This window comes from Sus scrofa, chromosome 16 (genome assembly GCF_000003025.6).
Source record: "Sus scrofa isolate TJ Tabasco breed Duroc chromosome 16, Sscrofa11.1, whole genome shotgun sequence".
Lineage (NCBI taxonomy): Eukaryota > Metazoa > Chordata > Mammalia > Artiodactyla > Suidae > Sus > Sus scrofa.
Genome location: NC_010458.4, coordinates 3215352 through 3239348, shown reverse-complemented (window position 1 = coordinate 3239348; position 23997 = coordinate 3215352). Strand labels below are relative to the sequence as shown.

The window sequence follows — 23997 nt, the reverse complement described above, 5'->3', positions numbered from 1 at the left end:
TCTTTTCTAGAAGATAAAAAAGCGCTTCAGTCAAAAAAATATAATGAGGCTAATTACAAAAACTTGGAATGCAGTAAGACCTATATTTTCCATGTATTTCTGCATTTTTCATGTTTTGAACACCCATTGACAGTACACTGCAAATTGGTGCAATGTTGCCTAATGGCAGTTCGTTCTACATCTGAGTTGTTTAAAATTTGGATTTATTTGCTATAGACTGTGGAAGACCACACCGGGAAATGAGGATGAATCCTAAGGCGATTACAGCCCCGCAGATGTTCGGTCGGCTTGACGTGGCAACAAATGATTGGACCGACGGGATCTTTTCTACCCTTTGGAGGAAAACATTGAGGGCTAAGAAAGGTAGAAAATGAATTACAAGCGTTATTTTTTACATGTGCTTTTAAATAAAAGCCTTTTGGTGGCTATTTATGTTAGTACACCTACTGTATTTTCCATACAATATCTTAGTCGAGACCAAGAAGTCATAAATCAGTATGTATTTTTGTGAATGTTGAAATACTGAAATGATTGATTAGTGCATTTGAAATACTCCCCCCTTTTGGTTACAGAAGGAATTATTTTCCTTTTGAAAAAAATATTTCTGTATCCCTTTGATAGCTTAGAATAAAATAGATAGGAAAAGCTGTTAAGGAAAATTGAAAGTACTGAATAAAGTGATTTTATCACAACTGTTTTCATGAAAGTTGAAAAAAAGGTACCTTTCTTTAAGTATGGCTTATTTTTAGAAAAATGATTCTCCTATGAAATTACAGGAGGAAATGGATTTCTTTGGGAAGAAAATAGAAGTTTATGCTGAACTAGCTAACTCTTTAGATGTACACTGGTGTTTGGTTTTTGTTTTAACAAACTCCTTAAGGGCTAGTGGTTCACTCTGAATATTCTCTTACTTATGGACCCTGTAAATTGAGCCCAGTGGTCCCAGAATATCAGCTCAGATGGAAAAGGTGATAATTCTCCTTTTTCTCCTGAATGAGTAGGAAAAAGGCACAGTGCATGTAATTGCAGGGACGGAGGAAGGTAGAAAAAGACAAGACATTTATTTGGGCTTCCTTTTTGCTCTGAGCAACAGGGTTCTGTTGAAAAATGTTTAAGGTGGCACCACTGATGTTCTCTTTTAGGGACCAATCCGACACCAATTGTTTTTTTTTGTGTGTGTTTGTTTTTCGTTTTTTGTCTTTTGTCTTTTTAGGGCTGCATCTGCGGCATATGGAGGTTTCCAGGCTAGGGGTCAAATTGGAGCTACAGCTGCTGGCCTATACCACAGCCACAGCAACGTGGGACCCCACCAACACCACAGCTCATGGCAATGCTGGATCCTTAACCCACCACTGAGCAAGGCCAGGGATTGAACTCGCAACCTTATGGATCCTAGTCAGGTCTGTTAACCACTCAGTCACAACAGGAACTCCCAACTGTTAAAAGAGAAGAGAAAACGCTTCATTTCTCAAGGATGCTTGTATTGGAAAATGCTGTTGTTTTACTGGAATTAAATACCATTTTGTTTCTGATTTGTTCTAGTAATTCTTTGTAAACACAGACCCAGTGGCCAAATGTTTCCTCAAAGAATAAGAACTCAGGTTTTTTATTTTCTTTTATTTTAAAGGCAACCTATGCTTTTTCTTTCACTGGGACTCTGGTGATCAGTTCATCATTTTACTTAAACTGCTAGTTGAAGGAGCAGAATTAGGGTTTTTGTAGCATTTGATTTGACTTAGAATCTTCCACAGCTCTTACACAATAGATAAAAATTGGAACTACAAGCTTGGTTATGTTGGGAAGTAAGAGAAACCAGTGGTTAAGAAATTAAAAGCAACTGTTAAAACGAAAATCTAAATTTACAAGGGCATTTCTGTTGAGGGGCATTTTTGTGGAGCATTCCTCTAAGTCATCTTCTTTACCTCCAGATATCTGGTTAGTTTTTGTGCCCAGGGTCCCTCAGAAACTACACTATTAGGGACACTTGTGACCTCTAGCTCATCAGCTACAAATTGTTGATTCTCAGTCCAGTCCAGCTCTCAACAGCAACTGGCACAGCAGGTCATTCCTCTTCAAACTCTTCCACCACTAGACTCAGGGCTGTCTTGCTGGCTGGCTCTCTTCCTCTTCTGCTTCACTGAGAGGTTACCCAGACAGAGGAGCCAGGGGAGGAGACCTTGCCAGAAGTCTAAACATTTTGGTGCCTCTGCCCTCAGACCTCTTGTCTCCATCTAGATGTGTGATCTGGAAGAATCTTATCCAGCCCCTGGTTCTCAATGCCATCTCTAAGTCGACGGTGTCTACGTGTTAATCTCTAGCCCTTGAATTCCCAACTCACCAGTTCTGTCGAACATCTCAAATTCAACATGCACAAGCCAGAATTGATTCCGTGCTCTGCTATCTTGTCCTACCTGTCTTTCTGATTCCACTCACATCTCTTCCCACCTCCCTCTCTTCTTTCTAACCAGCTTCAACCTGCTGCTGTTCCTGGAATATGAGCACCCTAAGCTTGTACCCACGTCAGGGTCTTGCAACTGCTTTTTCCACTGCCTGAAAAATTCTAGCTCTGTATCTTTACAGCACTTAGTTCTCCTCCAGAGATATTCTGTTCTAACAATATAAATTGTTAGAGGGCAGACCAATGGGGAGGTTGTATTCATGGGAATTCATGAGCTTCTGTGAGTTGTACTGGTTACCTGGCCCTGTGTTTGATATTTTTTGGTTCTGTCAGCTCAGAAGTGCTGTGTTTTGTCTTTGTCACTGTGCAATTATGTTGAATTTGTGAACTGATGGATAATTCATGAGTTGATGGATAATTGGGAATCAACATTTGATTGCTTCTGTTCAGAGTCTCTAAGAATGACCACTTTATCTAAAATGTCCCATCCTTTTATCCAGCTTAATTTTCTTATCTATGTATTTCTTTACATATTGGTTTGTCATTTCTACCCCTTAGAACATAAACTCTGTGAAGGCAGGATATTGTCTTTTTCACAGTATCCCTGGAACAATGCTGATACAGAGAAGGTGCTCAGTGAATATGTGTTCAGTGAACAAATGACTTTTTGGTTGACTATGGGCTTGATACGACTGCTACATAAAGAACTGGAAGAGTCCTATGTGGCAAATTAAGATAATCATTTAGATCAAAGCTTTATTTAAAAATCACTGAAACTTACATCAAACTATAGTACTTCTTCAAACATAGTAGTTATATATCTATATGTGTATGCTTTTCCGCCTGCCTTTGGTGGGATTTTTTAGGGGAGCACATCTGGATAGTTCTTGATGGTCCAGTAGACGCCATCTGGATTGAAAATCTAAATTCTGTTTTGGATGATAACAAAACTCTAACCCTCGCCAATGGTGATCGGATTCCCATGGCTCCAAATTGCAAGATTGTTTTTGAACCTCATAACATTGACAATGCTTCACCTGCTACTGTCTCAAGAAATGGAATGGTTTTCATGAGTTCATCTATTCTTGATTGGAATCCTATTCTTGAGGTATGATTGGAATCTTTTTTTTTTTTGTATAATTAAAGAGGAAAGCAGACCCTTTAGCTTTCTTTTAAAGTGTGTGCTGATTTTTCTGCAGACCTGGTGGTGTAATCGGATCTTAATCTGATGTCTGTGGGAGATCCTTAAATGCTTCAGCCAACTTTGTCCCTTAGAAGGTTCTTCAGTTCTAATCATTTTAGACCTGGAATTTCCACACTGTGGGTTGGGGGGTAATTGCAAGGTTTAGGTGAATCAATAATCCCACCAAATGGTGACCGAATAAGGAAAATTTAATTTTATCACTTTGGGGATTCATGACATTTTTGAAAGATACTCGTTTACAAAAAATTTGGGAGCAACCTTCTTAGAATATAACTAAAAGGAGACAATTTTTAAAAAATTGCATATAAAGAACTTTTAAAAATAAGATTCCATAGTTATAATGTTAGTTTTAACTTTGCACTTGTAAATAATATTTTAGATAATATCTCTTCAAATAGTGATAAGATATATAATTTTATTACTATCATTAAATGTTATAGTATATTGATTATAATAAGATTATAATTGAATGCCTTGCATACTTGGCTATTTCACTAAATAAATACTATAAGGGGTTAATAGATGCAAACTATTGCTTTTGGAATGAATTAGCAATGAGATCCTGCTGTGTAGCCCTGAGAACTATGTCTAGTCACTTACGATGGAGCATGATAATGGGAGAAAAAAGAATGTATACATGTATGTGTAACTGGGTCACCATGCTGTATAGTAGAAAAAAATTGTATTGGGGAAATAACAATAAAAAAAATTTAAAAATTTAAAAAATAAATTGAAAAGATACTGTAAGGTAAGGCAGAATGCTTATTAGACAAGTCACTGGTAAAATATTTTTTGACATTGGTCAAATTATTTTCATTTACCTAAGTTTTGGGGAGGTAATTTTGATTGGAAACTTAATTCATATTTTACATAAAGTAGATGAAGGTGTGCAGAAGGAAGGATTATAAGGCAAAATGATACTGATGTACACTGGATATGTCACTGAAAATGCTTCTGAAGATTCTAGTTTACAAATTCCCCATCTATTAAGGAGAACGTAGAACAAGCTTCCTTTGTAAGAGTAATCACCAGTGACAGTTCTTTAAAATACAGATGACTGTGTCACACCTCAATCTGTCACATTAGAATCTTGGCATTCCCATTGTGGCTCAGTGGGTTAAGAACCGAACGTAGTGTCTGTGAGGATGTGGATTCGATCCCTGGCCTCACTCAGTGGGATGTGGCGTTGCTGCAGCTGTGATGTAGGATGCAGATGTGGCTCATCCAGCATTGCTGTGGCTATGGCATAGGCCTCAGGTGCAACTCCAATTTGACCCCTAGCTGGGAGAGCCCATATGCCATATGCTGCAGGTATGGCTATAAAAAGAAAAAAAAAAATTCTCTGTGGAGGGAGGTGCAGGAATTATTGCTGAAATTTTTTATTTTTTTATTTTTTAAGACTCACAATGGATTTAGGATTAGTAACCACAGTTATAGCAAACTCCAAATGAAAATGTAGTTTTGATTCCCCCCCAAATTATTCAATTCACAAAGGCTTTTATTTTATTTTATTTTTTATTTTTTTGATCTTTTATTGATCAATAATTAGATTCTTTGTCCCAGAAAATAAAGTTAATCTCCTGAAAAACAATTGTTCAGTAAAATGGCTAGGAACTAAAATAATCTAAACTCATCAATGTGTTATTGCTTCAGCATCATCTAGTTGGGGTTTGTTTTATTTACTTATTTTTTAAAATGATTTTTATTTTTTTCTATCATAGCTGGTTTACAGTGTTCTGTGAGTTTTCCACTATATAGCAAGGTGACCCAGTCACACATACATATACATAAAGGCTTTTAAAAAATACTTTAATGGAAAAAAATCATTATAAAAATACTTTCAAACTACTAGCTAGTGCATACTTAGAGTTTGCTATTTATAAAATTAGCTTCTATTATATTCTGTTCATGTTGAAGCTGAATAAGGCCTTTACATTATCACTAAGTTCCTTCTTACAAATGGTTGGCAAGAAGCAAGACTCACAAAAAATCAGACTGGAAATGTTTACATCAGGGCAAGGCAGCTCTGAGAATGTTAGAGGACAGGTTGTATTCCTGAATCCAAGAGCTTCTGTAAGTTGTGCTGAGTAGTTGGCCCATGCATGATACTTTTTGGTTCCATCAACTCAAAAGTGCTGTGTTTTGCCAGTTGCTGTGCAATCATGTTGAATTCATGAATTGCTGGATAATTGGGAATCAACATTTGATTGCTTCTGTCAAGTCTCTAAGAATGATTTGATCTCTTGGGAACTTTCCTCACTTAAAGAAATATCGTTGTGTGTTAAGGGGTATTTTGTTATGGAACACATGTAGTTTCCTAATGAAACCTTTCCCAAATGAATAAATTCTCCATTTTCCTGAGTATTTAATGTTTTTTTCTACATTGGTTATCAATTACATTAGAAGCAATAAAAGGAAACAATTAGTTGTGATAAATCTTTGTGTCCTATTTTGAACAATCTGGGGATGGATTTTCTTTTCATCTTTTATTCCTTTTAATTTTTCTAAATTATTTCCAGATATATATATGGCTCCTTATTTTCTCCTAGCATATTTTAATCAAGAGCCGAAGATGTTTCCCTCCGTCTTGGCTTCATGACCTGAGCTTATGTGTGGTGTAGCAGCTGAACGTAGGGAAACCAGAGTCAGACTCTGGGTGTGCATATTCTGGCTTTGCTACTACCAGCTGTGGGATCTGGGACACGTTCTCAAATGTCTTGTGCCTCAGTTTCCTCATCTGTAAAAGGATAATAACACTTCCTACCTCAGAGAGTTGTTTTGAGAATCAAAGGAGTTAAAAATCTTTTTGAAAGGATTTATATGAAAGCCTGGTACCTCAGAAGAGCAGTATAGTCATTAGAGATAATTGTTATCGTTAACTGATGTTTTAAAAAGTTTTGTCCAAAAATGGCCATTTCTGTGGTGTACTAACAAATTTAATTATTGAATTTATCTGTAAACGAACAGGGTTTTCTTAAAAAACGTTCGCCTCAAGAAGCTGAGATTCTTCGTCAGCTGTACATCAAGTCCTTTCCGGACCTGTACCGCTTCAGTATTCAGAACTTAGAGCACCAAATGGAGATGCTGGAGGCCTTGGTGGTCATGCAGAGCATCAACATGCTTCAAGGCCTCATCCTCCCAAGGTGAATCATTCCACTTTCTAGAAATTTCTCTCCTTTGAGCTGAGCCATGTTGTGCGGTGTCTGCAATATTTGAAGTTGATGCTTAGAGCCATGGGGAAGGGGGGAGGTTTCAAACATGGACCTTGCATAATTTATAGTTTACAATCGAGTGGCAGAGTTGCTGTTTAAAAAGCATTCTAAATTTATTTCAGAAACCAGAGAGCAGTTCTGTTGTTCTCCAGTTTTATTCATCTCTTCCGTGTTCTTGTTTTGGAGAAAAACTGTTATCCGTTGTAGATCTTTGCTAATTTCATTAACACGTCAAAGCAACATTTTGGTTTCAGAGTTACGAAACTAAAGGAAAAGTGTCTTCTGTGCTCAGGAGCACGGCGGGGAGGTCACGCCAGAGCACTTGGGGAGACTGTATGTCTTCTCCCTGATGTGGAGCGTTGGGGCGGTGCTGGAACTGGATGGCCGGCGCCGGCTGGAACACTGGCTACGCTCCCAGGAGATGCTGGCTCTTGATCTGCCGCCTCTAGCGGGGCCGGACGACACCATGTTTGATTATTACGTCACGTCAGATGGTGAGCACGCCTGCCTCTACCCATCCATCACACACAGGACCAGTTTTTCACAAATGGCTAAGATACTCACACATACACACACTATATATATATATATATATATTATATATAATTATTATATATTATATATTTATTATCATATAATAGATATATTATATAAATATATAATATATAATTATTATATATAATAATTATATATGTACCTATATATTTCTAAATCATAATTAGAGCTTTTGGCTGTACAATTAAAATGGAAATTTTCATGTATGTATTAAGAGAGCCAATAGTTTCTTTTTCAAATATTTATTTCAACTGTGTTCCAAACGTACATTTTCTTGTTGTTAAATATATTGTGTACTAAACTTTTAGTGAACTTAAACAAATTTAAAAAAATCCCCAAATCAGATCCATTTCAGCTATTCATTTGATTTGATCAGAAGCTTATGTAAACATTACAATGGGTAAAGTTTATTTTTATGTATTAGGTGTATCTATACATCTGTATCTGTGATGTACTTTAAGTTTATTTCTATGGCATACATATATGAAGTATATGTATATATATACACACACATATATGAAGTATGTGTATGAAGTATATATATGAAATATACACACACATACACAAAAATAGGATCTTTTATTTTTGGTTTTATCACTAGGGAAGGATATAATGAAAAATGACTTAGGTACATGCTGTCACTGTCATTATTTTTATATATACTTTATGTTGCTGAAAACCTACACATTTAAAAAGAAAAATTTGGAGTTCCCTTGCGGCACGGCGGGTTAAGGATCTGGCTTTTTTACTGCAGTGATTTGGGTCACTGCTGTGGTGTGGGTTCCATCCTTGGCCTGGGAATTTCCATATGCTGCAGGCACAGCCCCCCAAAAACATCCAAGATAGTTCTTACTGTTTCCTAGTATGCTACTTTGGAATAGTTCCTTTGGAAAATTTGACTCGGCTAATACATACTTAACTACTTAGATGTCTGAATTTAATGATTTTTGTTTTGTGGAGTTTGGGGAAGATGGCTTCCTGAGATGCCGAGAATGTCTGCTCATTATAGTTAGGAATTAAATTGTGACTAGGAATATGAAGATGCCAGTGTTCTCTGTTCACCTCAGGTAAATGGATGCACTGGAACTCATGTACTGAGGAATATGTGTATCCATCTCATACCATCCCAGAATATAGCTCCATTCTGGTGCCAAATGTTGACAATGTGAGAACTGACTTCCTAATTAAAACCATCGCTAAACAGGGCAAGGTATGACAACTCTTTCACTTTTATTAAAGATAACGTATTTAAAAATGTCCCTCGAAAACATGGAGCATCTTGCACTTATCTTAGACTGTTTCATGTTACTGTTTAGAATAAATAAAAATATTACCCTCATTAGTATCCTTCTTTTATTATTCCTCAGTAACAATATTAGAGTTGAATAGGTCTAATTCCTAATTAAGCAATTATTTCTCATATATTAGAGAAGTGAATTTTGACTTGTTTTCCCAAAGAGAAATGCTTCTCTTTAGAACACTGTGTTATTTTGCTAGTGCTGCCATAACAAAATACCACAAAGTTAGTGGCTTAAATAATGAATGGTTGTTTCTGCACAGTTCTGGAGGCTTGAAGTTCCCCTTGGCTTGCAGATGGCTGTCCTCTTGCTGCGTCTTCCATGGTCTTTATCTGTGTGTGCACATCCCTGTTGTTTCTCTGTGTATGAAAACGTCTGCTTTTTGCAACAATGCCCGTTAGATTGAACAAAAGCGCACCTTAACGTCCTCATTTTAACTCAACCATCCCTTTAAAGACCCTGTCACCCAACACAGTCATGTTCTGAGGTATTGGGGTTAGGGCTTCCACATATGAAGTTTATGGGGACACAATCCAGCCCATGACAATTATTTTATTGGATTTCTTGGATTTCTCTCTCAACTCCTGTTTTAGGCTGTGCTGTTAGTTGGTGAACAAGGAACAGCCAAAACGGTTATGATCAAAGGATTTATGTCAAAATATGATCCTGAAAGCCACATGATCAAGAGTCTGAACTTTTCTTCTGCAACCACCCCACTGATATTTCAGGTACTGGCTTTGCGATAATTGCTAATTAAGCCCAGGTTCGTGATAACCTTTGGAGACGTAAATCTGATTGTTCTGCTGTACCCACTAAATTTCATCTGCACTTTCACAGCCGAGGTAAATCCCCTGCATGCGTGTCTTCTGTCTCTCTATTATTCAGTGTAATAGAATCTCTCTTGTTAGATTTTAACATGTAATCTTAAATATGGAGAAACGAATAGCTTATACAAGGTGTTAAATGCCTCAACACTATTTAGAATATCTGTGTAAAAAACCCTGTAGGAGTACCCGCTATGACACAGTGGGTTTCACTTTTATTAAAGTAACATATAAAGATTTATTAAAGATAAAAATAACGTGGCTCTGATCGTTGCAGAAGCGAGGGTTTGAGCCCTGGCTGGGTGCAATGGGTTAAAGCATCTGGTGTTGCCACAACAGCTGCAGCTCAGCTTCAGTCCCATGTGCCATGGGTATGGCCATTTAAAAAAAAAAAAAAAAAAAAAACATAAAAAACCTGCAAACTTGCAAAATCCAAAATTGAAAAGATATTATTTATTCTCCCACCTAAACCTATTTCTCCCTACTATCTGATTTTCTGTGGGTGTTACTATTATTCTGGCCTTTAGGGTAGATACATTGGAGTCTGTTTGATGGTTCTCTCTTGAGGCAGGGGATGCTTATATATATAAAGAAATACTTTTCGGTCACTTTTTTTCTTTCTTCTCTCTCTTCGCCGTTATATAATCCACTTCTTCATGATTCCATAACAGGGAAATAGCATCAAAGGATCTTGAAGCTGGTCTTGCATCAAGTCACATTCTCTTCAAATATAGTTTCTATTCTTTTTCCAGTCTCTGGTTCCTATGTTGCCACACTGATCCTGTTGTTCCCTGAGTTAACTTTTCACAGTGGCTCCTACTCTCAGTTGTAGCAAGGAATGCAGTCTTAGAGTCTTAGCACATTAAAGATTTTACCCTATGATATCATTGAGGAGGAACAAAGAAAAAACCCTCGAGTTTGCATTGCTTTTGTCAGTGCCAAGATTAACCTGGGCTTGCAGTGGCTAACTGATTCTTTTTGACCTATTCCTAAAGTATTTAAGACCCTTTGGAAACCAGAGAGAAAATCCTAAATGTCAGCCCATGCTTCATTTGTTTGCAAATAATCTCTGATATCTTTATTAGACTATTAATACATTAATAAAAGATACATTTTATAAATTGAAATGTGTGAAATGATACAGTTGAAAAGACATATAAAAAAGGATTGTGAAAAGGTACATGTGTAAATTGAGAATGGAAGGGAAATTTTTTAGGAGAACCCAAACCCAAAGAGCTTTGCTTTTGATTAACTTTGTTCTTTAGTTTTTGGAATGAAAATATCGTAGAGCTATGAAAACTCTTGGGAGCAAGGCAAAATCACCACTTTTTATCACTTATTATAATTGGTGGCTGAAGAGTGCTAGTAAACTAAGACCAGTGATTAAATTCCTAAATAAGACTGTCAAAACATTATGCTGCTCTGTTAGAGATGGAATTTCCCATCCAGGTACTAACCAGGTCCGACCCTACTTAACTTTAGAGATGGAATTTCCAAAACTGGCTAGCCTTAGATCAAATGAATATCATTTACACAGTGTTGTGTTGGGAAGGTCTGGATGGAAGGTCAACCCCAAACGCACTGACTCAGCAGTGGTATTTTTGTGTTTGGAGAATAGCACAGTAAACTATCTTAGCCTGGCAAGATGCTAACATTATACACATCCCTTTGATACTGTTTTACATTTAGAGGGCTTTTGTTTTGTTTTAGGAGAACTCTCTTTAAAGGTTGTAATTATAGAGTTATGGCTCAGTGGAAACAAATCTGACTAGTATCCGTGAGGATGCATGTTCGATCCCTGTCTTCGATTAGTGGGTTGAGGATCTGGTGTTGCCGTCTGCTGTGGTGTAGGTCACATCAGCGGCTCGGATTGTGCATTGCTGTGGCTGTGGCTTAGGCCAGCGGCTACAGCTCCCATTTAACCCCTAGCCTGGGAACCTCCATATGCTGTGGGAGTGGCCCTAAAAAGACAAAAAACAAACAAAAAGTTTGTAATTATAACCTTACTGTGGCTTCAGGTTTTTAAGCATTAAATCAAAGTGTGATTTTTCTTTTTTCATTACGTAGACTAGCTATCTAGCTCTTGACATTTCTTGAGAGTGGATTAAATCTTTAGGGCTGCCATGCAATCCTCACGTAACCACCTGGAATTAGTGCAGATGTCATAGATGAAGGGCTCAGGCCCCCATAAGACTTCCCTCACTTCAAACAAGCCACATGTTCAGGGGTTCCCAACCCACCAGCACTTCTGAACAACTGGCTGCAAGTTTAGGGGCTCCTAGGTCCCTCGCAGTTTTGCTAATTCACTAGAATGGCTCACAGAATTCAGAAAGATGCTGTACTTCTGATTGTTTTATTTTAAGATATGAATTGAGAACAACCAAAGGAAGAGATGTATAGGGCAAGGTTGGCAGGGTCTCCTGTGTGAACCTTCTCTGTCCTTAGGATGCATTACTTCCTGGCACATCCGTATCACCAACCAGGAAGCTCACCTGAGCTTTAATGTCCAGAGTTTTTATTGACGTTTCATTACATAGGCAGTTGATTGGCTATGTGATTCAACTCAATCTCTGAGCCCCTTCCACCCCACAAGGAGGTCAGCTGGTATTAGAAGATTAAAGGCCTAACCTTCGAATCACCTGGCGGGTCTTCTTGGCATGACTGGTCTGAGGGGCCCACCATGAATCCCAAGGGCATTCTTATTATTCCAGAAATTCTAAGAGTCTAGACTCCCCAGAAAGAGAAAGACAAATACCACATGATATCACTTATAACTGGAATCTAACATATAGCATAAATGAACATTTCCACAGAAAAGAAAATAATAGACTTGGAGAATGGACTTGTGGCTCCCCGGGGGGAGAGGGAGGGAGTGGGAGGGATCGGGAGCTGGGGTTAATGGATGCACACTCTTGCTCTTGGAATGGATTTACAATGAGATCCTGCTCTGCAGCATTGAGAATGATGTCTAGATACTTACATCGCGACACAGCGATGGGAGGAAAAAGTATGTATACATGTATGGGTAACTTGGTCCCATGCTGTGCAGTGGAAAAAAAAAAAAAAAGAAAAACAAGTAAGAGTTTAGTCTCCTACCTAGGAGCTAGGGACAAAGGCTAGGCAAATTCTTTTGTAAGTGGCAAGGTATTTTCACATATTTTTGCTAATAACTCTTGGTGATATTTACCCCTCTCAGGTGATAAAGATCTGTGCTTTATGTCCCTGTAACATGAAATATGTATTATTTCCTGGAAAAAGACATATGTAATCTAGAAAACATCCCATTTATTAATATAGAAATCCATAAACTATATAATTTCTAGAATGAGTGCTATATTGAAGTATAATAATTAGGAGAAGAATAAAGCAGGTTTTTCAGACATAAACATCTGTATTCTTTAGGCTTCCATTATCCAGCTGACAGCTATTGACCTTTAACGCAAATCCTTCCTATCCTTCAGTAAGAAGGTCATCTCAGCACTTCACTGTTTCTGTTCAGAGGCATCACAGGATCGTGTACTTTGTTTAGTGCCTGTTTAGACTGCTAAGCATTGGGGCTTTCTATTAAGCTAGACTCATTAGTTTTAGAAAGCTTTCAATTAGTCAAACTGCTGTAATTAACTTTCTCACTATAATTTTCAGCCGTTCATGCTAAACAAGGGCTGATGGAGCTGAACATTTGTCTCTGTGGCTCCCATTTATCTGGATCCAAACCAAATTGAAATTGTAGATGAGAGAATAGATACTGTCTATCCCTCCCGTGTTGTAATGATAGCACATGTGTCAAGGACATACATCTGTTACTTGACAGATTGTTTTCATCAGGACTTCCTTTGTTTTCACCATGTGTCACTTTCATGTCTTTTATCATTAGGACAGACTCTGTGTCCCTCTTTGCCAGGGACTGTCCAGTTAACTTCTCTTGTCTCAGATTAATAATGAATAGCATCCTTGTCACTATCCAAAGTCTGAAGTTGGGCAAAAATTATATGGTCACCCTACTTTTGGCTAAGGGTAATCAGTCTTTTAAAAAGCATGTTTTATTTTTTTGAAAACGAATATTATTTTAATTTTTTATTTTTGAAAGTAATCTATACATATCTTTAAAAATTTAAACAATTTTTAAAGAAGCGAAAATTTCTCGAGAATTTTTTGTAAACATTTATCTCTTCTAAAAATAATATTAAAGTGAATGCAACAACCATCTTACAAATGTTTGCATAGCGAAATTTTTTTTTTTTTAAATGAACCATAGAGCCTGGAAGAAAATTCCACATTTCCCCTAGACTTGAAACCACTTTTTCAAATGGAATCTTATGCAGAAGACTAATCTGCAAAACAGGTAACAGGGATTTGCTTTGGTGGAATTGGAGCGGGCTCCTGAAATCCCTTCAGACCACATTCTTGCTTCCTGAAGGGGCCCTTGTGATTGCAGAAAACCCTTTTGGGTCCTCAGAGCACAGTCTAAAAGACTAGTTTTCATAAGAGATAACATGAAAGTCTTTTTTCATGGTAAATCTCTCTAAAAATGTCAACTTTTACCGTTAATACACTCAGGTAGAGAAAGACTGAAGTACTCATTTGAGTTCACCTTCAAATAGTTAGTTGGTGGCAGAACCTGGGTGAGAAGCGAAGTTCTCATGTCTTCCACTGTGCATTTCCAGTCAGTCATATAGATCCTTCCAGTTATTTTTTTTGTATCCACATTAATATGCAAATGGATGATTTATCACTCAATGGAATTGTTTTTTGTTAGCAGCTAGATATGCATTATTATATTTTCATGTTTTTTGATATAATTTTACTTCTTATATATATACTGGTGAGAATTCTTCTCTAATGTAAGCTATTCATTTGGTTTTGATAAATTATAATAAAATGGAAAGATATTATTTAGACAGCAGATTTCTTAATAAAGACTATAAGCTCTCCATTTTTATCTATCAGCTAAATCGCAGATGTATGGAAGCCTAAAACTTAAGTAATTTGATTGGTTGTTATCTGTATAAAAATGATTTGAGTGTTATATAGAGACACATAAAGTAATATAAATATCTTTCATTTTCATTAAGTTCACCCAGTGCCTCCACATGTATTATATCACTTATGGGTAATATTTTTTTGTGTATGCACACATATGTGTATATATGATTTATGTATCTCTATATACATTCCCACTTTTGAGTTTTGGTTCAGAAATATTAAGTGACTTATGAAGCTAGTAAGTGGGAGAAGTAGCAGTTTAGCCCCCTTTAAACCCAGTCAGAGCTATTGTGTAAGGGCACTGCAGATTATGCAGATTTTGTGCTGTCCCATGCACAGAGACAATAACATGAATAGTGAACCCAAGAATTGAGCAGTGCACAACCTCGTCAACTGTACATGACCCCTGCCCATTGATACCCCTTCCAGTGCACTTTTCCTCCCCCTGGTTGGGCCAATAGACTTGTGTGCCATCAAGTATAGCTAATGTGATAAGTGCTACTTATGGAGTAATCTAAGTACTGTGGAGCCCAGAAGAGGAGGAGATTCATTTCTTTAAGGGATTATAGAAATCAATGTAATGAAAGAGTTGACTGTTACTTGGGGGAATTTAATATTTATATAATATTAATATTATTTTTTTAGGAATTATAGAGGCTGAATTCAGAAAGTTGAAATGCCCTAGTTTTAGAGCTTTTAGCTTGGAATGGAGAAACGTAGTTTAAAATGGTTTTCCTTGGCTCAATTCCTAAGTCTATTTGGCTGTCTAACCATCTAGTTTTTATGTCTAAAATGATGCTGTCACAACTGGGGTTCACTTTGTAACCATGTGTGTGAGATAGACAGACAAGATCACATCCTATTTATATTCCATAGATTGCTTAAGATGGTGTCATGCTGGCTACTACAGTCTCAGAGTAAAGCTGTTGTCTGTTTTCAGAGAACATAAACTGCCCTTGGTCCAGGCACTTGCTAGAGATTTCAACTTTTTACTGATAAACTGGGTTGGGAGAAGTGACTTTTCATTATCTAAGTCAATTTCACAAACTATATTTGGCTAATACTAATCCTGAGAGATTTTTTTTGGTTCAGAAACAGCTACTTTAGGAATATATACAGGAGAATCTCTTAATGAACACAACAAACTAGCCTGAGATGAGCATCATTTTATGGTATTTTAGTGTTAACTGAATATGAGTGAATGAAGACATTGACGGGCTAGAAGAGAGGCTGAAAAGGAGTGTTTAGAAATGAGACTGGAGAGCTGAGCAGGGAGCATCATGGTATTTTCTTGTAAATCACTGATAAGGAACCACTGGAAGATTGAGCAAGATCACATCACCTCTTAGCAAGTTCATTCTGCAGTTGGAAGTGGTAGTGCTGAGAGGAGGTGGTTCCAGTGATTCCTCAGGAGAGAGGTTGGCCTGGACCAAGATATGTAAAAGTGGGAATGGACACAGCACAAGGATGCATTCACACTGTGGTTGAGAAGAACTAGTAGGACTTGTTTTTTGTTGAGAGGATTTTGATGGAGGAGCAGGATAGGAGATAGAGAAAAAAGCAAGTGAAAGATGAGTCCTAAGTCTCTTATCTTTATTGATCTGTGTGTTAAACATTTACTGATAAGTACGTTGTACCAGACATCTTTCTAGACACTGAAGAGGCTGTGATGAACAAGGTAAAAAAGGTGTTTGCCCTCCTTGCACTTTACTAGGAGAGACAGATAATAATCAAATAAGCTGATATACCTGTTTGGGTTTATTAACTAGACTATGGTTTACTCCACCAAAACTTAATGGATGAGATGGGAACACAGACCAAGGAGACCAGGGAGAAGGTGGGTGGCAGTATACTACAGAGATAATCGTAATTCTTTAGACCGATGTCTTTGAGGGAGACAGAAGGTTCCAGATAAAGTTGTAAATCACACACTATAGACAGCATATATGACTTGTAAAGAAGTTTCCAGGACTGCCTGGAGGCAGGAAGGGCAATTTAAAAGGTTGTGACATTAATAATCCACATAAGATAGACAAATAACTGATTTAGGGCATATCCTTGTCCAGAGAGAAGGAGATACATTAAAAAGCAATATTTAAATTATGATAGAACTTATCAACGTGGGATGTGGAAATATTTGGATGAGAGCAGTTAGGTAGTTGGTGCTAATCCCTGAGATGAGTGGATGCAAAATTTGTGATGAGTAAGAGAGTTCTGTACTTGATTATGTTGATTTTGTGGTGCTATTCTGTGGGAAGTCTAATCGGAGATACCCTTCCAAGAATATGGTTTTCCCAACCACTTCCAAATGATAGATACAAGATGAATAGAACATGAAGTTATTGTGTTTCAGGCCTTCAGGATATCCTCTCAAACTCCTCAGTTCATCCTTGACCACTTTATGGGCAGTGATTCTAAGTACAGGAAGAGGGAGTTCCTGTTGGGGCTCAGCGGTAATGAATTCAACTACTATCTATGAGGATGTGGGTTCGATCCTTGGCCTTGCTCAGGGGCTTAAGGATCCAGCATTGCCATGAACTGTGGTGTAAGTCACAGATGTGGCTCAGATCTGGTATTGTTGTTGCTGTGGTGTAGGCTGGCAGCTGCAGCTCTGATTCAATCCCTAGTCTGGGTATTTCTATATATAGCAGGTGCAGCCATAAAAAAAAAAAAGGCAAAAGTAAATAAACGAATAAATAATAGGAACTCCTGTTGTGGCTCAGTAGTAATGAACCTGACCATTATCTATGATGGGACATAGGTTTGATCCCTGGCCTTGATCAGTGGGTTAAGGATCCTGGCATTGCCTTGAGCTTCCGTGTAGGTCGCAAATGTGGCTTGGATCTGACATTGTTGTGGCTCTGGCATAGGCCAGCAGCTGTAGCTCCAATTTGACCCCTAGCCTGGGAACTTCCATATGCTGCAGGGGCAAACCTAAAAAGACACACACACACACACGCACACACACTCACTAAATAAATACAGGAAGAAATCTCAACTTCCAGGTTTACCACCTACTTAATTTTTCTCCATCCTTTGTTTTTGTCAACTTAGCCTCTTTTTTATTTTATATATATAATAAAATATATTATGTATTTATTATAAAATATATAATAAAGTGTATAGCTTACTAGTAATTTCCTGCTATTTCAAAGAAATTAGGGTTTTAGTGAAGGGAAAGAAAGTGTAGGTATGTGGCTATTATTCCATATTATCTTACCTGTTCTGCCTGTGGCTTTTAGCTCCTAAAAGGACCCCAAGACATAATTTGTCATGTGCCTATGTGTGCTCATTAACAGGCAAAGAAATGTCTGGAAGGCTCTAGTTTGCCATAGGGAATTGTCAGAAAATTATTAATTGCTTTACCCATTTAAATTCATTGAGAAGCTGAGCTAAATTTGTCCTAGAACATTATTTTCAACAGTTTGCTTTTATGTCAGGGGAATATGAAATTCTTCTTGCCATTATCCTGTTGTCATGGGAAATTTGTTTTGTAATTGAATGAAGTATGATGTATTTATATATCTTTCTATTTAAAAATGGTGAAAAATGTTCACATCTTTTGCTATTATTCATTAAAATGATGATGGGAACTTACAATTTGAAATTACCAAACTGGGAAGATTTTTCAAAGACAGATGGATAGATTTTTGTTTCTATATTGGCCTTACTTCACGGTTGTATCTTGAAGGATTATTAATGTTATTTTAACAGGTTTGCTCTTCATCATGAAATAAGAAGACTTGTTTTGGTTAGGAGGAGAATGCATTTTATTTCAACACACCTCCACTTTCTCTTATATTTATATGTTATCTTTAACATGACTTAAATAAATCATGAATCAGGAGGAATGAAATGAGGGCTTTAAGACTGAGCTTCTAGATCATGAGAAGTGTGAAACCCTTTCTGTCTTCTTTGCAGTGCTAGCTCTGATTACTCAGCACATACATCTTGAATGACTGATTGATTTCCACACCACATTGTATTACCATGGAAATGATAATGCTGCAGTCAATAGACTGAGATTCTTCCCCCATGTCCCCATTACCTCTTCCAGCACCCCTTTCCATCAGTTTTAATATCCCTTTCCATATTGCTAGGAAAGATTTTCATCGAGCACAGTGCAGTTTCCTTCTCTACCGCCTAAGTACGGAATGTAGAAAAGAGAGGGCATTGTGTTCCATTTCGGGAAGGAGAAGAGACATGATTGAGCATGATTGCATCTGCCCCAAAGCAGTCTGAGTCAGGCTACAGAAGCTGGTTGGCAGACTTCTCAATGAGGAGAGAGCTGTCTTTAGATTACAGTAGCCTGTGTAACTTAGAACATAGACATGAGAAGCCTCTTGGATAGTAACCCTGTTGAGCTTTATCTCTGATTGTAAGGGAACTTTGAGTAGGGCTGGATCCACTGAATAATGGGAGTTTGGGGGGTTATAGTGTCACCAACATAGGCAAAATAAGACAACTAAATCTTTAGAAATCAACAGAGGAGTCTCATCTCAATCAAAGTTTACACTGATTAGAATTTTTTTTTACTTGTAAATTAAACCAGATTTTCAAGGGTTATAAAATGTTATATAAAATGTTTTAGGTACCTCATGCCTCCTTTCCAGAAATAAAGGCATTTTGGGGTTTTTCTAAGTAATTCCTGTCATTTCAAAAGTTCCTAGGTTTGTTTTTTTTTCTACTTTATTTTTTTTTATTACTCAAATGAATTTATCACATCTGTAGTTGTATAATGATCATAGCAATCTGATTTCACAGGATTTCCATCCCCTAGCCCAAGCACATCCCCCCACCCCCCAAACTGTCTCTTCCAGAGACAGCATCTGTTCTGCAAAGAAGTTCAGTCTGCCTTTTTTTCAGATTCCACATGGCAGTGAAAGCATTTGATGTTGGAGTCTCATTGTATGACTGACTTCACTTAGCATGATAGTTTCTAGGTCCATCCATGTTGCTACGAATGCCGGTATTTCATTCTTTTTAATGGCTGAGAATATTCCATTGTGTATATGTACCACATCTTTTTGATCCACTCCTCTGTCAATGGACATTTAGGTTGCTTCTATGTCTTGGCTATTGCAAATAGTGCTGCAATGAACATCGGAGTACGTGTGTCTTTGTGAGTCATGGTTTTCTCTGGATAGATGCCCAGGAGTGGGATTGCTCGATCAAATGGAAGTTCTATTTTGAGTTTTCTGAGGAATCTCCATACTGCTTTCTACACTGGTTGCACCAATTGACAATCCCACCAACAGTGTACTAGGGATCCTTTTTCTCCACACCCTCTCCAGCACTTCTTGTTTTTAGACTTTTGGATGATGGCCATTCTGGCTGGTGTAAGGTGGTACCTCTTAGTGGTTTTGATTTTCATTTCTCTAATGATGAGTGATGTTGAACATCTTTTCCTGTGTTTCTTGACCATCTGTATGTCTTTGGAGAACTGTCTGCTTAGATCTTCTGCCCATTTTTGGATGGGGTTGTTTGTTTTTTTGGTATGGAGCTGCAGAAGGTGTTTATAAATTTTGGAGATGAATCCCTTGTCAGTCGATTCACTTGCAAAGATTTTCTCCCATTCTGTGGGTTGCCTTTTTGAGTTGTTTAGGGTTTCCTTTGCTGTGCAGAAACTTTGAAGTTTAATTAGGTCCCATTTGTTTATTTTTCGTTTTATTGTCAATACTCTAAGAGGTGGATCTGAGAAGATGTTGCTGTGGTTTATGTCAGAGAGTGTTTGGCCTATGTTTTCCTCTAAGAGTTTTGGATAGTGTCTGGTCTTATATCTAGGTCTTTAATCTATTTGGAGTTTCTTTTTGTGTATGGTGTTAGGGAATGTTCTAATTTCATTCTTTTCCATGTGGCTGTCCAGTTTTCCCAGCACCACTTATTGAACAAGCTGTCCTTTCTCCATTGTATATCCTTGCCTCCTTTGTCATAGATTAGTTGGCTGAAGGTGCGTGGGTTGAATTCTGAGCTTTCTCTCCTGTTCCACTGATTGATATTTCTGTCTTTGTGCCAGTACCATATGATTTTGATGATTGTTGCTTTGTAGTATAGTCTGAAGTCCAGGAGCCTGATTCCTCCAGCTCCATTTTTCTTTTTCAGGATGTCTTTGGCTCTTCTGGGTCTTTTGTGCCTCCAAACAAACTTTAAAATATTTTGTTTGAGTTCTGTGAGAAATGTCCTTGGTAATTTGATAGGGATTGCATTGAATCTGTAGATTGCCTTGGGTAGTATAGTCATTTTGATAATATTAACTCTTCCAATCCACAAGCATGGTATATCTTTCCATCCATTTGTGTCATCTTTTATTTCTTTCCTTAGTGTCTTATACTTTTCAGAGTACAGGTCTTTTGTCTCTTTAGGTAGGTTTACTCCTAGGTATTTGATTCTTTTGGATGCAATGGTAAATGGGATTATTTCTCTAATTTCTTTTTCTGCTCTTTTATTGTTAGTGTATATAAATGCTGTCGATTTCTGTGTATTAATTTTGTATCCTGCAACTTTGCCAAATTCGTGGCTGAGCTCTAACAGTTTTCTGGTAGAGTCTTTAGGATTCTCTAGGTATAGATAGTATCATGTCATCTGCAAATAGGAATCCAATTTGGATTCCTTTTATTTCTTTTACTTCTGTGATTGCTGTGGCTGGGGCTTCCAAACTATGTTGAAGAGTAGTGGTGAGAGCAGACATCCTTGTCTTGTTCCTGATCTCAGCGGGAATTCCTTCAGCTTTTCACCCTTGAGAATGATGTTCGCTGTGGGTTTGTCATATATGGCCTTTATCTTGTTGAGGTAGGTTCCTGCTATGCCCAATCTTTGAAGGGTTTTTATCAGAGATGAGTGTTGGATTTTGTCAAAGGCTTTTTCTATTGAGAGGATCATATGGTTTTTATCCTTCAGTTTGTTAATGTGGTGTATCACACTGATGGATTCATGGATATTGAAGAACGCTTGCATCCCTAGGATAAATCCCACTTGATCATGATGTACAATCCTTTTAATAGATTGTTGGATGTGGTTTGCTAGCATTTTGTTGAGGATTTTTGGATCAATGTTCATCAGTGAAATTGGCCTGTAGTTTTCTTTTTTTGTGCTATCTTTGTCTGGTTTTGGTATCAGGGTGATGGTGGCCTCATAGAATGAGTTTGGGAGTATCCGTTCCTCTGCAATTTTTTGAAATAGTTTCAGAAGGAGAGGTGTGAGCTCTTCTCTAAATGTTTGATGGAATTCACCTGTGAAGCCGTCTGGTCCTGGACTTTTGTTTGCTGGAAGTTTTTTAATCGCAGTTTCAATTTCAGTTCTTGTGATTGGTCAATTCATCTTTTCTATTTCATCTTGGTTTAGTCTTGGAAGATTGTACTTTTCTAAGAATTTGTCCATTTCTTCTAGGTTTTCTGTTTTATTGGCATAGAGTTGCGTATTGTAGTCTCTTATGATCCTTTGTATTTCTGTGATATCCACTGTTACTTCTCCTTTTTCATTTCTAATTTTATTGATTTGAGTCCTCTCTCTTTTTTGCTTGATAAGTCTGGCTAGGGGTTTATCAATTTTGTTGATCTTTTCAAAGAACCAGCTTTTCGTTTCATTGATCTTTCCTATGGTTTTCTTTGTTTCTCTTTCATTGATTTCTGCTCTGATCCTTCTGATTTCTTTCCTTCTACTAAGTTAGGGCTTATCTGTTCTTCTCTCTCGAGCTGCTTTAGAAGTAAAGTTAGCTTGTTTATTTGAGCTTTTTCTTGTTTCCTGAGGTGGGCTTGTATTGCTATAAACTTTCCTCTTAGAACGGCTTTTGCTGCATCCCATAGATTTTGGAGTGTTGTATCTTCATGTCATTTGCTAATAGGTATTTTTTGCTTTCCTCTTTGATTTCTTCAGTGATCCATTGGTTGTTTAGTAGCATGTTGTTTAGTCTCCACGTGTTTGTGTTTTTTGCAGTTTTTTTTCTTGTTGTTGATTTCTAGTCATATAGCATTGTGGTCGGAAAAGATGCTTGATATGCTTTCAATTTTCTTAAAGTTACCGAAGTTGGATTTGTAGCCCAGGATGTGATCCATCTTAGAGAATGTTCCTTGTGCTCTTGAGAAGAATGTGTATTCTGTTGCTTTTGGATGGACTGTCCTATAAGTATCTATTAAGTCCATCTGGTTTAATGCATCATTCAGGGCCTGTGTTTCCTTATTGATTTTCTGTCTGGTTGATCTGTCCATTGCTGTAAGTGGGGTGTTAAGGTCACACACTATTACTGTTTTCTTGTCGATTTGTCCTTTTAATGTTGTGAGCAGTTGCCTTATAGATTGTGGTGAACCTGTGTTGGGTGCATAGCTATTTAAAATTGTTATCTCTTCTTCTTGGATTGATCCTTTGATCCTTATGTAATGTCCTTCTTTGTCCCTTAAAATAGTCTTCATTTTAAGGTCTATTTTGTCTGATATGAGTATTGCAACTCTAGCTTTCTTTTGATCTACATTTGCGTGAAATATTTTCTTCATTCCTCTCACTTTCCATTTATATGTGTCCCTAGAAGTGAAGTGGTTCTCTTGGAGACAGCGTATATATGGATTTTGTTTTTGTATCCCTTCAGCCAGTCTATGTCTCTTGGTTGGGGCAATGAGTCCATTAACGTTAAAGGTAATTACTGATGTGTATGTTCTTATTGACATTTTATTAATTGCTTTGGATTTGCTTTTGCTGCTCTTTTTTCTTTCCTTCTTCTCTTGTTCTTTTCTGCCTAGAGAAGTTTCTTTAGTATTTGTTGTAAGGCTTGTTTTGTGTTGCTGAATTCTCTCAGCTTTTGTTTATTTGTGAAGCTTTTGATTTCTCCTTCAAATCTGAATGAGAGCCTTGCTGGGTAGAATATTCTTGGTTGGAGGTTTTTTCCTTTCATCATGTTAAGTATATCATGCCACTCCCTTCTGGTCTGCAGAGTTTCTGTTGAAAAATCTGCCGATAACCTTATTGGGGTTCCCTTGTATGTTATTTGTTTCTTTTCCCTAGCTGCTTTCCAGATTTTCCCTTTGTCTTTAATTTTGGTCAGTTTGATTAATATGTGTCTTGGTGTATTCCTCCTTGGGTTTATTTTATATGGTACTCGTTGTGCTTCCTGGATTTGAGTGAGTGATTCCTTCCCAATGTTAGGGAAGTTTTCGGCTATTATCTCTTGGAATATTTTTTCTGTCCCCTTCTCTCTCGCTTCTCCTCTGGCACCCCTGTAATACGGATATTGGTGCGTTTAAGGTTGTCCCAGAGTTCTCTGAGACTCTCTTCATTTGTTTTCAATCTTTTTTCTCTTTTCTGTTCCACATTCATAATTTCCACTAATCTGTCCTCCACTCACTTATTTGTTCTTCTGCCTCCTGTATTCTGATGTCAGCTACTTCTAGTGAGCTTTTTTATTTCATTTATTGTATTTTGCATCTCTTCTTGTTTAACTTTTATATCTTGTATCTCTTTGGTCAGTGTTTCCTATAAGTTATCCATCTTTGCCTCCAGTTTATTTCCAGTGTCTTGCATCATCTTCAGCATCGAC

General features: G+C 37.4%; 1 protein-coding gene across 1 annotated transcript in view; it reads left to right on the top strand.

Annotated features, from left to right (window-relative positions):
- The window catches only part of DNAH5 (dynein axonemal heavy chain 5), a 251923-nt gene that overhangs the window by 126841 nt on the left and 101085 nt on the right, over positions 1 to 23997 (top strand). The window contains 6 exon segments of the mRNA XM_021076646.1: positions 217 to 363; positions 3265 to 3506; positions 6570 to 6745; positions 7085 to 7308; positions 8437 to 8579; positions 9261 to 9395. Coding sequence (XP_020932305.1) covers positions 217 to 363; positions 3265 to 3506; positions 6570 to 6745; positions 7085 to 7308; positions 8437 to 8579; positions 9261 to 9395 — 1067 coding nt within the window.